We start from the raw sequence: 17,794 nt of genomic DNA, 5'->3' as shown, positions 1-17,794 counted from the left end.
ATGCTCCGTTTTAGATCAGAAAAACACATTTCTCAAGGAATCTGAAAATTTGCCATTGCTTAATTTCTATTTGCAAGGCATGCCACATGACAAGGACACCTTTAATTGGGGGGTAATCTGGGGACTGTTTCATGAAACATCAGGTTAGTGAATTTCACCGGCTAATTTGTTCTCTGCCAGTCAGATGCAAGGATTTACAGTAGCTTGTAACATTTAACAGTGAAAATCACTGACAAATTTCTTCATGAAATGCCTCTCCTAGGCAATGTTTCATAAACACGCTGTCAGACAATGTCACAAATTGTCAGATCTACAACTTTTCTTGGTAACTTTGGCCGAGAAGTACTGTTACCATGGTAACTGTCGGGTGAAACAAGACTCGTTGGGTAAATAATTCTGACAAGTCCTTTCCGGAACTACTCACCGTATCTTTCTTCAAAGTGAAAATTTTTCTGACAGTAAAGAAAAAAAATTAAATCACATCATAATCTTGTTCTACTTTCCAAATACACAAAGTCGTTCCTCCCTTCAGAGAATGAATAGCATTACAAAAAATGCACTATAAACTAGCCAAGATGAATATAAAAATTCAGGTATATAGATAGGAAATGCCATTTCAGAGCAGACTAGAGAGGTTACTAATGGTTTTACAAAATTTGTGTTTTTCCTAAGATTGTACAAATACTAAGTTTTAGTTTAGAAATTGGCAAGAAACTAGAGGGCATTATAAAAAAAATCTGAAAAAGAGTGAAAAATATCAGCCTATTCTTTTTTTAAATGTCTAATATTGTATGAGAATAACAAATCATTTGGATGGGATAAAACCAACCTACATATTTTAAGGTATTTCTTGAGTATTTCTGGGGCCCGTTGCATAAAACTTTTTGCCTGAGAAAACTCGGGTTGTTTTTACCGGAGTTTTCGCCCTGTGTTAAAATCAATGGCAGAAATCAGACAAACCTTAGTTTTCAGTTTTTACCAGAGTTTTCTCAGGTAAAAAGTTTTATGAAACAGGCCCCTGGTGTTGCAGGTCATACAATTCTTTTTTATTAGATAGTCAAATGCGGTATAATAATACTATCTCTTGGCCTAACTTTGAGTATCTCACTGTTGAATACCAATTAATTTTTACACATTTAATGAAGCCATACACCACAGCAGGGACTGCCTTGAAAAAGGTTATGAGCATTATTAGAGCAGCATCTTGGTCCCAGTTCTAGTTTGAAGTGCACTTGTGATAAGGCATATTTTAAAAAAAAGAAAAAAAGAACAACAAACAGATGTCATAACAAAAACAACTAGCACAGTTATATTTCAATGTGAGTACACATTATTCACTGCCAATACAAGTAAAACCACCAACACTGATATAATAAGATAAGCATGCACAGTACATGTAACGAGTGCCTTTATAATTAAACCAAATATATCAGAGAAAAAAAACAAAACAAAAATAATAACCCCACAAGTAACACTGGTAATTGCACAGCTTTAAGTCATACAATATTTCAACATAATAAACTCACAGGCCAAAACACAGACAAGATGACAATCCGTTAAAAAACACTAATTTCTAGGATAGTTTGTATCACACGAGTCTTTGATAAATCTATGATGCGTAATAATCTGGCAGAAATCATACCTGAAACATCTTAAATTGCAATACACATAGAAAAAAGACAAATCACCAGGTAGATCATTGTTTCTAGGCTATTAACGAAAATCAAGAAGTCACTTTCTCTTTTCACCAAACTCTGAATACATCTATTCTAAAGGCAGCTATAACATTTCAGTGCAAGATGATAGGCTAATAGGTGCTCATTTTTTCTTCTTCACAGAATCACGAATACACTGAGATCATCCAGTACTTACAAAAGAATATGCACATGAATGTACTTTTCTTTTCTCTCAAAATAAAATATTTTTCACACATTGCAAATAAATGGACAGATTCTTTTGCTTTTAAAATATATCTAAGGCAACTCAACTCTTTTTTTTTCTCCCTATGCATGTAATCTCTGAATACTTGTAAGCATAATTTTTTTGTAATAAAATAAAATCATAGCAATTAATTCGTCCAGTGATAAATTATCCATAAATGCAAATCAGACTGCAGAAAATCCACATCATTTCAGCAAGTGACAGCAAAAAATATTTACACCTCTGTGCGCTATTCACTTGAGTAAAACAAAAGTGGACCTTGTTGAATTTTCTTTTTTATTAAAATGTTTGCACCTCGTATTTGAAAGTACTTTTGTCTTGTATAGCACTCCCATGTTGAATAAAGTTGAAAAGTATATATACAGTTGTTATTCTTACATGGGATGCCAGCCTCACCTTATGACAGATGCAACATGTATTGTGTGTTTGGATATAAATGCATAGTCACTTTACTAGCGTTCAGTTTGAAAGGGGACAATGTAATTACCCTTTTAACAAAGTTTCTGAAAACACTAGGGCTTTATAAGAAAACAAGCATGATCTTGGTGTTGTAGATTTTGGGAAGTTTCACCCTACAAGTTTTTGCTTTTTTATTATGATTAAAGTCTTCCTTTTCCTTTAATATATGTTAACATACATGTATGTTAACGTATTTGTACAAGAAGTTTGCAATTTTCTGAAGGTACATTTGATGTAAAATTTAGAAGTATTGGAAATCTAAACAAGAATTGCTGTATGATTTCTCCTTTTGCATGAAGAATTTGCAGTTCCTTATCTGGACCCTATTTCATTAATTTTGATTATTTGACATTTTTTGTGACAAACTATGGATTAGTATAACTTGACCTCTATTCACCAACCCCTAATTTCAACTCAATCATTATATATTTTTTCTTTTGAATTAATGTTCTTCAGATCACATCTCTGATAAGTAAATATTTAAGTTGGATGTCCAGCACAGTCACCTCCATGAGTATTAAACACATCACCGGAAGGAGTTGTCTTAAGTGATCCATTGACGTTGTATTTTTTCTAACATTTGAAACTGACTGATAAACTAACGCGGACCTCACTAGATGCCATTTCCTTGGATAAAGCGTCAAAATGATAATGTCACTCGTCGCCGGATCACTTAACATCGCTAGTAGCTTCTCAATGGTCTCCCCTCCCTGCACCTGAGTCAGATCCCGGGGAAGGGGTCAAGAGGGGACATCATTCATCATCGGCTGATTGGATGGGTTGCCCTGGCAACGATGCCGAAGATGGATTGCAAGAAGGGGGCAAAAATTTCATCATCAAGGCTAAAGTCCATACCCCTAATCGGAATTCCTTGATATACATATAACCCCTCAATCATGATTTGGCTGCCTTCTTAGTCATCCTCTCGACGGACTCTCATTGTCTTGGAAGGAATTTCCTCCTTGCGGGGGTTTCAAGTGCCGCCATGGCAACGGTGCTGATGGATAGTGATAATAGGGATGAGAGACGGCCTAAAAAACGAGCTAATGGGATGGAAACACATTTCTCGTTATACCTCCACGATCTCGCCCTCCTCGACCTTTGTCATGCCTTCGATGGAGTCTATGGTCTTTGAAGGGATTTCGTCCATGGTTGTTTGCAGGGTCGTCATGGTGTCCGTGTTGGTGTTGGAGGAGTCGGTGAAGGGAATGGCAGGCTCTGACGGGATGTGCTGGATGGAAGCGATTCGCTGCATCTCGGGGGAGAGGTGATCATGGATGCTCTGGAGATAACTCTGCAGTGGGAGAAAATAGAAGAGGGGTACAAGAGGGGGAGGGGTGTAATGAAAGGGAAAGGGGAAGGGAGAGAGAGAGAGAGGTGATTTTAATTCTCATTGTTTAAATAAAATGATAAAGGTAGAATATGTTGAAACAATTAATTTTTCATCTTCATAGCACGTCTTTTCTACTAAAAAAGAAATATCAAAATCAATTTTTGGAGTAGGCCTACTTTATTTCATCACTTTGCCAAACAATTGCGGTAATGTTTACATTATGGCATCTTCACCATGGCAACAGGGCTCGGCAGGTAGTCAAAAAAAAATCATGGTTTCCATGGTGGTTAACCATAATGACAAAGTTACCATAATCATAACCTTTGTGAAATGAGCAGCAGGTGTTAAATGGTATTCATCATGGTGGAGTATATCAGTCAGTAAGCTTGCAAAACTAGCACCCAACACAAAATCTGCAGGGAATACAAAAAGAAGTTAAATAGGCCTAAAGGCGACTTTTATCATCTCTCTGTAAATACCGGTACTTTCAAACAAGAAGCCTGCTAAATCATCATCATATTACAAATGCAATATTAACATTCTTCATATGTAGAATATCTCCCCTACTCTCTTGTTAGAAAGCCCAAGCTGATATTTAAAAAAAAATAACAATGTCACCTTTAATAGCATGTCTCGACCCCCCTCATTAAAATATCATGGGACCGCCCCTGAAGCAGGGGGTATATACTGAAGCACAAAAAGAAAATAGATCTACGAGTAACCTCAAAATATAATCCTTCTTTGGTTAAAAAAATATTATCATCATTCTGTTGATAAAATAATTTTTTATGTCAAAGAAAATAAATATATATAGGCCTTGTCCTACAGAAAAATCTATCTGCCCTCTTTTCGCCTGTTCGACTACTTTGGATGATATCACCTAAATGTATGAGTAAAGTTTCTGCAGCAGCTGAGTCTCGAGAACACCTGCCATCTTAAGCCCCGTTCTCATTACCATCCTAAAACTAGTTTAACCTGTGATGAGAATGGTCGAAGCGACCTTGGAAGCGATCTTCCAAACCGGTTCAGACAGCCAACTCGTGATGTAGTTTTCAAGATCGCTTTGCCATGTAAAACCGGTTTTAGTGTTGGGCAACAACGGGGAAGCGATCTTCATACATTTCGAGCGTGCTACTCCACACACTGTATGTAGAATGCCTACGCTGTGGTTTCAATTTTCTCGGGAAACGTGTCACCCACTGAGAGCGTTCCGGTAGCAACAAGACCACTTTACTTGAAGTGATTTTGCAAACCACTTTTGGGTGATCAAATGAGAATGCTAGCAAAGCAATCTTCCAAACTGACTTCCTGAACACGTTTCCAGTAAACTAGTTTTAAAAAGTATAATGAGAACGGTTCTAACATGTTGTAAGGAACGAGACTATTAATGACTGTGTGAAAACTCTTCAAATCCTCCTGGTGATCCGAGCTTACGACACAGCTGATCATGCACCAGAGAGGGAAGTAATCGTCTTATACAGATCATATTCAGGATTTAAAAACTTCAGCTGTAGTCCTTGGAAACATGCCCCAAGCTATTAAATCTATGTGATATGAATTGTAAATTTTATCTCCTTTGAACAAGATTATCAAGAGTAGGAATTCTGAATCTTTAATTTCTTTCATCTTCCTTCCTCTCGTTTTTTACCCCTTCTCTCGTTTTCCCTGAAAATCCTCTCTTTTTTTTTGTGATTTCTAGATCTATCCTTTCTTTTATATAAACTCTTATAATTTTTCACCTTGGAACTTTTTCTTTTTAATATGCAATGCCTGAAACCTGCTTTCTTTTCTCATACAACTCTAGCAAACTCGTCTCATTTATCATATCCCTTCTTTCATTATACCGTACATATATTAGGTCTACTTTCATATAATCGATTCATCCTTTTTCACTCCTCCCTTTCTCAACCTCATTATCAAACTTGAAGAAAAATCCTTAAATGATCAATATCAGCTCACGAGCTACAAACATTAATTTGTAAGAATTAATTTTTGAGATCTTTCCAAAACTGGAAATGGCTTCACATTAAGTGAGAACAGCAATGCACTCCTTTTTATCATGCACTTCATGACCTGAATAAAAGTAGAATGGCTAGGGCCCATGACCAACGGGATTGCCTGAAATAACAAGATATAGCTTTCGCTGGAAGCCAAGGATTATATGTTTCTGAATGACTCACACTTTCACCCACCGCTAAACTCCATCCTCCTACTTTTATCTGATAATGAGGGGCCCATCCCTTCACAAATCTACATCATGACTGTCCATTTTAATACTCATTTGAATGTGGATGAAAAAATGGTAGACTACAACATTCAACAGTAATGAAACTATGAAAATAGGTAAATCCAAATTATCCAATAACTGAATATTTTTTCAAAAAGACAAGAGTTTTCTCCCGTTTAATACTTAAGCGAAAGAAATATGCAGTAAAATCCACTGTTGTCAACATGAACACAAGGATTTTGAGTGAATATTTTGCTGAACATACTAACACTGTTTTTGTTCATTTATTCATATGAGTTCCTTCATCCCCTACCACTATAATGATTTCATAGAGTTAGGTTTACAAGTATATACAAGCACTATGATAATACTCTGTTTATTGCTGAACACATAGGTTCGAGGACTCTGTGAAAGAAGTTCACATAAATATCATTACCCCGGTCCTTGAATCCTGGCATGCCTGCAAACAATGTACACACTCTCTCCACTCCCTGGGAGCATTCCAACAGGAGCTTTAAGACTCAATTGCTAGGCATATTACAATACGAGGCTTTTGCATCCTCCCAGGTACCCATTTAACACCTGGATGGAGAGCTGCAAAGTATGGATCACTGGATTGATGGCTTATCAAATGATGCATGCAGCCCTCTATGAGGGATTCAACCACATGACCCACTGATTACAAGGCAAGAGAGTCAAAACTGCCACAACACAACAATTCAACACTTTCTCAAGAAATTATTGTTTGCTAACAGGTACTACAGACTGTAAGAACTTTCCTTCATAGCCAATGAAGGGATTTCATGTGGGAGAGTTGGGGAAAAGTTCGCAGCGGATATGGTCATAGCGATAGAATGAGAACTGACAGTGTTAAAGCGCCACCAAGAGTTCATCGTGCAATCTTTTTAATTGGTTACCCTGGACGGTAATTCAGGGTTATTTAATGACTAAGATGAGTGGGATACTAGCCAGAGACCTGTCATAATACCTTTCTATCGGAATTGAAATCATCACCACCACCTCCACATTTGTTGTTTGCATATATTAGGAAGCCAACAGACAACGATCAGCCACACATCACCTCACTTCACAAATACAGAAAGAGTACATGTACACATGTTGAATTGTCGAGTCTTGAATGAAGGCAATGACAAGTTGGCATTGTGAAATATTGACATTTTACATTTTTATCTTTGATTATGGATTAATATCTAATCTATCTATCTATCTATCTATCTCTATCTCCTTCTGTCCATCTATCCACCTGTTCACCAATCCATTCAACTTGTCTATATCTATATTTATCTATTCATTTTTTTATTGCATTAATATCTTTTTATTTCATTTTCAGGGAGAGGGGACTGATCACATTTTTCAGGACTTCCAAAGATTGTGGGTTGCTAATTTGCTTTTGCTACACAATTTGGAAAATCGTCCAATAAAATGACACCTGCAGGATTGTTTATAGGGCCTATTGTATTTCATTGGGAAGGGTGGAGGTGGGGAGGGGTGGGCTGCATCTATACAAAAAATCAGAATAGAATCATGTAAGCCTACATGTAATAAAGCCACCTTGAACTTTAATACACACAACACACCACAAGGGACAGGGTCTCTCAGAGCATTGGAAATAAATTTCATAAAAAACAATCAAAAGCCATCCATGACCACAGAATTAAAGGGGTTCCTTTCCGAAACAGTAAAACGCATCCTTTCTTCCTGATGACGTATGTTGAGAAAGAGATGAGTCACAACCTTGGTCTTAAAAACCAAAGCTAGCTGGATTCCCTGCCTGCCATCCCCGCAATTCAGGAAGATCTCCGAGCTTGAGAAGATTATCTTATCTTACAGTTTACATCCTTGTCTCATATTTTAATAATGTGCATTGCCTCTTCATACAATCCCACAGAGGATCCCAGGCTTACAAAATAAATATATCTTATTTCACTGAATGTTTTCTTTCATAGCAGGCTCCTGAATACAATCAAAACACAAGATTAGGGTCCAATTGCTATGTTAAAAATCTTTTATAGTAGTACATATCCTTGGCACATACAGTACGGTATATAAATTTAGGGCATGCATACAGTAGACCCATTTTCTACGATTAAAAAAAAAATACTATCAGAGGATTTCGATTCAAGATGACAAAGAACCAAAAAATTCCACTGAATATTATATAAAAGCTTGAGGATTTTGATTCAAAATAATAAAAAAAGGTCACTAAATATGGTACAAAAGCTTGACAAGAGATTTCAAAATTAAGGTCAACCCCCAACGACATACTACCAAATCCAAGCAGAAAGAGGTAGGATGAGCCACCAGGAGAGTGACATCTCTCCCTCTTCTGGCTGCACCTAGCCAGGGGCCCAGTTTCATAAAACTTGCTATAATTACAAAAAAATGCAACAGTTAAAAGCTACTGAAATCCATTAATGTGATTGGCTGATAGTAAACTTGTCATGATGACAGGTGTTCATGAAACAGGACCCTGGAAGTTTTAGGGCCTACACGCAGGCCTATTGCCTCCTACAGGTGTGTATGTAGTCTGCACGCATGGACCCTGATTGAAATTTTGATCAACAAGTGGGTCTCCATGCAAAGAGTAGCACATACAAAACTTTCTGTTTCAATTCAGTGGGATGGCCTTAGGTACACAAGACATTATAGTCTTCACCTTTTACAGATCCTAACTCGAGTGAAGGGTTTGCAAAGCAGACTAGCCTACATCATTGTGAAGTTTAGGTATACAACTTACAAGTGACCTAAGACGCTGTTCTCACACTTTCTGTAATTAATGATTTTAGTGGAAACCGGTTCAGGAAACCAGTTAGGAATATAGCCTTGCTGGCGTTCTCATTTGAACACCAGAAAGTGGTTTTAAAACCACTTCATGAAGACCCGCTCTCAATGGGGCATCATGTAAAGCGGTCTCGTTTCTACAGGAATGCTCTTAGCAGGGTGACATGGTTCGCGCGAAATTGGAAACTGCAGCACAAACATTCTATACACCGTATCAAATTGGAGTACGTACGCGCTCAAAATGTGCAAAGATCGCTTCCTGAAGAATGATTGTGTCCTCACTTACTCTAAAACCAGATTAACGAGGCAGAGCAATCTTCAAAACTACATCGCGAGGTGGTTTTCTGAACCGGATTGGAAGATCGCTTCGACCGTTCTCATTACACCTTAAACTAGTTCCACTAACTAGTTTCCAGTAAACTAGTTTTAGAATGGTAATGAGAACGGGGTTTAATAGGGATAGGCAACCACAAGCCATACTTGCAACACTCGTCCTTTGAGGGAAATGTCAGGTCAGTTTTGCAATGGCCAAATGTCCCACTCACTCACTAGATCTCCTGGCTAAGCTCATCATCAGGAGATAGACAGTGCAAGGTTTATCTTTATCCCGAAGATGAGGTGAAGGTGAAATAGCTCATATCACATTGGCTTTTCTGCATACTCATCCCTATACATGTATCTGTATATCACCGTGGGGATTTACCGGCCGGCGGCGGTAACACGCAAGAGCAAGATTCCTGCTTGATTCAGGCAAGGTGACTCAGCTCATGGCTTTCAGCTGATTTTCCTCTCTGAAAATGACTCTTTGAAATTGGCCATACTTGCCGGAGGTTATAGTCTCTCACTCTGTTTAGTTCTGGACTACAGGGATGGCCGGAGGCAGCGTAGCTCAGAGTTGGTCAGAGTGCCTGTTTCGGATAAGATCGTAGATCTCAAAGTGAGGGGTTCGAGTCCCGCTCATGCCGAAACATGTCTAACAATAATCTGATGCTACAGCATTGTGTGTTACAAGTGTGCCCCACCACTGTATTCAGTGCAGTTGTGATTGTTGTTGGAAAATAATCTGTCCACCAGAAAGGACGAAAAAGTTGGTCCCATGTATAGGAGAGTCACAACTTTTGTACATTAAAACCAATACACCATTCTTCAGTGTACACCTGGTGTATTACACCTACCACTCCCGGCAAAAATCTTCAGGTCAAGTCAATCTTCACGTTCAACTATCATAATAATCAATAGAATGATTGTGGGCATTATGAGAAAGACATGACAAGAGCTCGCACTCTCAGAAATCACCCCACCCCTTTCCTCCTCCTAGGGTGCATCCTCCTTCCTCAACCCAACCCTCCTGCTCTTCTCAACCACTTGCTTCTTCCATGTCTTCTTCAGCCGCGCCGTCCCCTCCTCCAACCAGCCATCGTGAACCCTAGCCCTCTTCTCAAAATATGATTAACATCCCTCCTCAAAACTAGTCTATGGGCACAGACCTTTGGTTTTCGCACTTTGCATAGTGCATAATGCAGAGTCTGGAGTAGTTAGACTAGATTCACTACTGTATGTACTGTGGCTGGCTCTTCAAAGACAGAGCCTTTGGTGTCTAGTCTTTACACTAGACTGTTTAGTGGTTTAAGTGTCATATATGGGTCTCCGGTTGCAGACTACCTCAAAACAGCTTTTCAATATTTGGCTGGGCAGAGGTGGTTCAGTGGTTGGTTTAGTAATTTAAAATGGCGATCTCAGAAGTTTTGAAATGGCTCACATTCAAAGATTGTCAAGGGTTTGCTGCTCCCTGCTCTAGATTTAACAATCTAGAGGTTTTCGCACTTGCTTGCTCTGAGTTCACACACTTTTATGCAGTTTTGGAGAAATACTCAACACCCCACCTTCCATTCTAAAGACCTGCGCACACCATCGGACGATGCTCAATTGTCCACACTGCAAGCTACATGTTTGCAGAGTGTGAATGACACCGGTGTGAAATGGATAGGCCTGTTCATACCTGAGTGACTATATCAGCGTTTCTGCTCCTCGCCCTGTAAAGGTCGCAGTATTTTTGCGCCCGGACCTCTTCCCTTGCTTCCCGTTGTCTAAGCTTCTGAAGCTCCACTCTTCTTGTCTTCGTGTGACCGCTTACTGTTGATAGAAAATAGAGAGGGGAATATGAACATAAAATGGAATTACTTTACTACATTTTATATGCAAACACTCTATAAAGGAAACAACAGTAGCAATAAAAAGTTTGTGAACCCCATCCAAGTGTTGAATGGAGACAACATCACTGCAATGTTTGGCGAACCCAGAGAAATAAACTTTCAATAATGAATGCAACATTTTATCACATGACTTTACAATTATTACAATATCTTAAAGATGGCAGAACTTGAATACTTTTCGATTTGTTCATTTTCTAGTGGGGTTCGCTATTAAACTTTTTAGCATCACTGTAGTTTACTGAAAAGAAATCAAAATGATTAAACTTGAAGACAAAATAATGAATAGAAAACAACATTTTTAATAATTAAATGGAACATACTTGAAGGTTATTTAACTTCACCCTCAGCCTCAAAAATTGTAATACATAACTGGTAGGGATATAAAAATTTGAAGAAGAAATGATTTTGAATAGTGAAATCAAACTATTGAGACATTCATGTACAGTCATTCGTCACAGACAATGTAAAACAAACTTTCCGTGTGTAAATTACATGTACAAATATCACCAAACTGTCCTATCATTTTTTTAAGCTACTGTTTTTACCAAGGCAATATAGTACATCAAAAGGGTACAAAGGCCTATTGTCAAAGAATACACAGACCAAACTGAGGAAGAATAAAATATGGATTTCACTCAAAGAGCACATATATTTAAAATATTTTTGGCGTTTCTGTATCACCCTGTAATTGATAAATCTTCAATTAATATGCACTTTTGGCTTTTACATAGGCCTAATGCTCAGTCACAGACTGTCCCTGTATGCTGTAAGTTTTTCTTTTTTCAGTCGGTGCTTTATCAAAATGGTTAAGAGAAAAAGCCATTGATGCTATAATTGAATATAATCCCTTCCTGTTGAAATATGAAAGTCAAATTTGACAAAAGATTTATGGGAAAGGGCAGGGCAACATAAAAAACAAAACAATACTTTGCATTATTAATGTTCAACTATTTCATGCATGGATTGATTATATTTGAAGAACGGCCCTGGAGGCATAGGTCGCCAGTGGAGCGCATCTGCTTCTACATTTCAGAGCAGCAATTTATTACCCCCTTCAGACCAACGAAAATTAGGAGTGAAAGTGAATCTTAAAATTAAAGGGAAAGTTTACCATTACGCCAAGCTGGTTTATATTTTGATATGTTTTTTTTTGTTTGACTCACTTTCATTTGTTTTCAAAAAAAATTTCTTTGTCAGTACCAACTTATCATAATTTTTTCTGTTGTGTAAAGGATTTTGGTGCTATATGCCATCAATCTCCGATGATTTATGCCAAATGGTAACCTACTTTATTTCATAATTTTCTATAAGTTGTTGTTGTGACATGAGGAGTCAGTGAAATGTTCTCCCTGTGTGTAATTCATCAAGCAGGCACTTCATTATTTAATAGTATATGACAAATAGATTATTTTATAAATGAATGCTTAATATATTTTTGATTATCAGAAAAGGAAGGGGGGGGGGTGGGTAGTGGAGATGTCTAAGTGTACATATTGAGCACTTTTAGAAATGCACGTCGACATAGTCAACTGGTACGAGATGACGTCATTTTTTAGCGTTCCATATGCCTCAAGTCCTCACACACGTCCACTCTCAGAATCAAGAACCTCGCCACATCCATTTTGCGGTTCTCCTAAATCATAGTCGACGTGCACGTGAGTGACGTCATTTAACCGTTCAAGCTCAGCATGAAGTTCAACCTTTCCCTTTTAAAACACAGTTTTCAGTGACTTTTTCACAAAATTAATGTAAGTTGTACGATGCATTTTGTTTATCATATTTGAAATTGCTTTCTGATCTCCAAAATTTATATCGATATATATCCCAACTCGCGTAAAAAGGAATCAAAGCAAGTGAAAGGGCAAGAGTGCACAGGTTGCACCTTCGCATCACCCGACCGGGTCGCCAGGCGATGGTACGCCCAGATTTTCCGGTCGGGCAGCGTGTCATGACCCGCTGGTTATCGCGCTGTTTCAAGTGGACGTACGTACACGTACGAGTCGAGTGAAATCTAAAGTCATCCGATCTGTAGTGAACGAGGGCAGACGACGACATTGACTCGAGCGATCAGAGGACTGCTACGACGTTCTCGTTCACTACTCCTAAAAGTCTCTATTTGGGGTTTCAGAAACCCTCTGATGCAAAAGGTATTATTTATGCACTGTGATAAGAAACGAGGGAAGAAACCAAACACATTAATGATTATTTAAGATGATGTGATGTATGCCAATAACACATCAGACAATGATGAAGGGTGAGAAGAAATCATTTCTATTAATACTACTAGGTGAATTACCTCTTTTTTTTTTTGGGGGGGGGGGGTAGGGCGATTGCTCACTTCTGGGGGCTATTTATTTCATTCCAAGGGCTATTGTTTTGTTTGCTTCATGGGCAATTATGCTATAAATAGAAACATTTCCCATTATTCTGTTGCATGCCTACATGTATAGAATATTGATTTTGATGATGTTCAATTGCTTGAGGCGCAGCTATTGAGGCAACTTTTTTTTATAGAAAAGATGGTCACCCCAAAGCATTCCATTTTGCCAATTTTAGGGACGATGTTGGCTGTCATAAGGGCACAATTGCCCGTCGCTCTCATGTATTTCTTACGCTAAAATGATGGATTTTAAGTTTGGGAGCCCTTGAATAACCATTTTACTGGAAGAGAGATCTCCCCCCCTCAAATAAGGAAGAGGTCAATGTGCTATCAGACATGTTCAATTACCGATCGACAAAAATAGTAGCTGAAGAAGAGTAGAATGCAAAAGATAAACTGAGCCGTGATTCACGCTACCAAATATATCCCCAAATCCACTTCCAATATGTGCAATCATTTCCCTCCGTGTAATCTCCGCAGACAGGCCAAGAGAACGATTCCAACTAGATACTACGGCTGCTCGTTCCCATCCATCCATCGATCAGTCTCCCCAGACATCTTATTTATAGCCACGTCCAATCTTCTTCGAAGAGAGAGTGGTCTCAACGACTTCCCCCGTCCGATCAAAAACTCGTCAAAATTAGCACCTATTTGTCGGAGACAAAGCAATTAGACATGCAATTTGTGCCTGATTACTTGAAAGCGTTCGTCGGCATGGTCGAGGTGGAGATAATTGTCGATGGCGATCATTCATAATTCCCATCAGTCTCTGGAATGGTAATTGGTCTTGAAGAGAAAAGAACTGCACCATCATCTTGGCCTTTTTTCAGGACAGGAGAAGAGGAGAAATCTCTGTAATTCAATTAAATCACTTGCTCTCAAAATAGAAGGATTTATATTTTGCTTGTTGACACGGGGTCACCAGACAAACAAATTCAAAAAAGTGAATTTCACTTGAAGATTTTAGGCTGAACTCCAGACATGAAGTTCATGTCCAACTCCAAGCCATTGCCACAAAATAATAAAGAAATATGCACAAGCATGTGGAGTGTTTCTTTCAATCACGATTGAATTCCATAACATCTCACTTGAGAGATACATGTATCATAACATTGCTTCATGAAGGCAAACATGCCTTGGTTCTTTATCCAATACCGTGTTTACACATTGACTCGGCTCGCGTGTTGAATCCGCGAGCCGGGTTGAAGACTGCGAAGAAGGGATCAGAGATCGCGTTCATACGTACATATGAAAAGGCGAGTTCAACACGGCTCGCGGATCTCGAATGGAAGAAGAATTATGACGTCGCAAATTAAAGGCGGGAAATTCACCGCCGGAATCGAATCTTGTCCGTGCGAACAACAACAATGCCAAAAGTGAAAGCGCGCGCAGTGACCTAGGTCAAGAGAGTTCGACACGGCTTTCTGTTTACACACGAAAAAATTGCAGAGTCTGACTCGGGTCGCGGGTTGAAACCTTCGATTTTGTAGGATCGATAAAGCCGTGTTCGACACGGCTCGCGGATCACTCTGATCACATTTACACAGCATAAACACGGTACAAGAGTCAGTTCTTTATTTTCAGAACATTCCTATTGTCAAGCATCAAACTGGATTTCAAACAATGTATGATGCATGTGCATGACAATCTTTCTGTGTAAATTGAAGAGGCTAATGGGGCATTGCAATAACCTAGCAATCACTTGAAAGTTAATTTTAGGTACAAAAATCAATCATACACTACATGCACATGTAATTCTGGCAAATGGGGGTGTCGTGGTCTAGTGGTTAAGACTTGTCTTTCAATCTGAGGGACGTGGGTTCGATTTTACCAGCCATGGCATGCTCTCCTTCGGCAAGAAATTCACCCACATTGTGCTGCACTCAACCCAGGTGAGATAAAATGAGTACCAGCAGAAAGAAATTTCCCAAAAAACTGTGAGCACAGGAATCTGTAAACTAGCTTAGCCAGGGTAATAAGAGCGCCTTGAGGACCTACATGTATATGTAATAAGGTGGATACACGCACTTTACAAATCATTATCATTTCTTTAATCAATTAATTGAAAATTCATACTTGATAGCTGGTCTGTTTCTTCATGGACCTATAGGTCCATAAAAGAAATGCCATTTCTTAGAAGTTATGATTGATACCAATTGCAATTGGCAACAGAAATTTGCAATTGATTGCAAATATTTTCTAGCAACACCCCCCCCCCCCCCCCCCCCGATTGAGGAATTGGCTTGGAGGCAATCTCAGTCCTGGAGCCCAAAACACAAAGCTTTAATAGCAATCGTCAAAGAACATTTTTTTCATGATTGATTGCATTGTCTACAATGTACAATCAATCGTGAAAACCCAGTGTATGATCAATATAGCTCCTTCGTGATAATGGTTCCCTGGATAAGATCTCATGGTCAACCAAATATTTTCATCCTTCAGACCAACAATATCCTCACAAAAGCATTTTAGAGAGCAAGAAGGAATTCATACAATTCAAGCAGAAAAAGAACAGCCTCCCGCCTCTCACTTTCTCGGAATAGAAATGTCAAAGAGATAGGAAGTGTCGTATTGAGCCTATAGGATTAAATTCTACATTTGAAAGTTCAATTTGAAAGCAGAGTATGTGTAGTCCTGAGGTGGTGGTTTGAGTATCTGTTTTATGCCTTGGTTCAAACCACCTATATGCATGATATGTACATGTAGTTGGACAAAAAAATTTAAAACGGCTGTTTTCGACTCGCTGTACGGCCGCCGTAGAACAAATGTGACCATGGTATTATGCTTTAATAATCAAGTTAAAAAATATTAAGTAAGTAATCAATTGATAGATAACATTGTCTTGAATTGAATATTGTGAAAAGCAGTCTAGTGTGATGTAGAAGACATACGAATGTAGAATTTTGAGGCAATACAAAACAAGTGCAAAAAGTCATCTAAATAGAAAAACTAGTGAAATGTTTTTCCTTGGTAACTTACTGGGCCCCCCTTAAAAAAAAAAAATCTAAATGAAAAACACAACAAACAGGGGTTTATTCAAATTTTATTTTCAATGATTGATAAAGCAATAGATATGCTTTCCTGCAGCACTTTGAAACTATTTCATTCTGTAAAGTTTCACTAGCTTTACATCTTCAGTAGATTACAATGCAGAATCTAATTTTCTTTCTCCACAATTTTTCAACTGAATATATCAATTCAGCATTTATTTACAAATTCATTAAATATCAACTACATGTAGTGTCTACATGTAAATATCAATTAAGTACACAAATGAATTCATATTGTGCATGAAGGCATCCACGTTTATGTATGAGTGGAAATCAGAACATCATTTTATTGCCTTTCTCAGCTTTTGAATATAGGGGGATGTACAGCCACCTCTGGTACATGTATGTGTGCTTGCTAAAAGTAATGATTTAAAGTGGAATTTGAAACACACTTATTTTTCTGAATGATTAATTTTCATCCCACAATTTTACCACATTTCCTGCCATTCCTATAATGCATTGAGGGCCAGTACTATTATTATTAATACTATAGAAAAGACTGTCGATGTCACTTGTCAGGTTCGTGAGTGACTGACCTGTCAATCCTTCAGAGGCCTTTTCTACGCATGCGACAGAAAGCCAAAGTGCAAGTTCACGTATGTCGCATCATGACAACACCTGCAATAGACTAGCATATGTGGGTCTTCCAAAAGGGGATGTTCACACAAGAACAGCCCAATCACTTTTATTTTCTTTCAGATGAAATTCTCTGCTGCCTGCTGTTGTCCATCAAACAAACCAATACAGTGTACATGTATTCAGGGTAGGATATCATTTTCATTTTCGTTTAATAGGGGCTAGCCTTTTTTCCAAATCAGAACTTTGGGACTATTTTTTTTTCATTTCAAGGGCTAATTTTTAGGGGCAACATGCAATTACGCAGTAAAGGCATACCATTGTTCTGCCATACATGTACATGTAGTTTGATTAATAGAAAATGATTTTCCAAATCATCTTTAATATTGTTTGTAACAGATCTTGGGGCCACTCTAAAACATATGGTCGCCCCGGCAGCACATATTCTAGGAAAATTTTATGGGCTATTTGGGCTGTCATGAGAGTGAAATTGCCAGTAGCCCCCATGAACATGTATTTCCTGCCCTTAAGAGCAGCATCAGCTTTTGCACCTGCTACTTCCCCAAGTTATAGAAAATGAAATAATTTCAGTGCAAATATAGTAGCGCCTGGTGTTCTCTCAAATATTAAATTTTTCTGCGGTGCAAACAAGCTTTATTAGAGACTTCCAGCAAGTGATTGAAGTCAATTTGGTCTGAGTGTACCTTGGGTCATTACATGGATAAACAAACAAGTCCAGAACGGTTTCGAGACCTCACTCATCGCCCCGCTGGACAGACCCTAACCAATGACAGATCCTCTATCCGCAATCTA

The 17,794-nt window shown here is 38.4% G+C and overlaps 1 protein-coding gene across 3 annotated transcripts in view; it reads right to left on the bottom strand.

Annotated features, from left to right (window-relative positions):
- Positions 1 to 2,148: 2,148 nt before the first annotated feature.
- LOC121425951 (transmembrane protein 198-like) overlaps positions 2,149 to 17,794 on the bottom strand; it is a 56,452-nt gene continuing 40,806 nt past the window's right edge. For all 3 annotated transcript variants that reach the window (XM_041622079.1, XM_041622076.1, XM_041622077.1), the window contains exons 4-5: positions 10,762 to 10,895; positions 2,149 to 3,694 (exon numbers count right to left, since the gene is read on the bottom strand). In XM_041622079.1, the coding sequence (XP_041478013.1) occupies positions 3,470 to 3,694; positions 10,762 to 10,895 (359 nt within the window). In that variant the 3' untranslated portion in view covers positions 2,149 to 3,469. The remainder of the gene's footprint in view (positions 3,695 to 10,761; positions 10,896 to 17,794) is intronic.

The sequence above is a fragment of the Lytechinus variegatus genome, chromosome 13 (genome assembly GCF_018143015.1).
Source record: "Lytechinus variegatus isolate NC3 chromosome 13, Lvar_3.0, whole genome shotgun sequence".
NCBI classification, from domain to species: domain Eukaryota; kingdom Metazoa; phylum Echinodermata; class Echinoidea; order Temnopleuroida; family Toxopneustidae; genus Lytechinus; species Lytechinus variegatus.
This window is presented reverse-complemented; position numbering and strand designations above follow the sequence as displayed.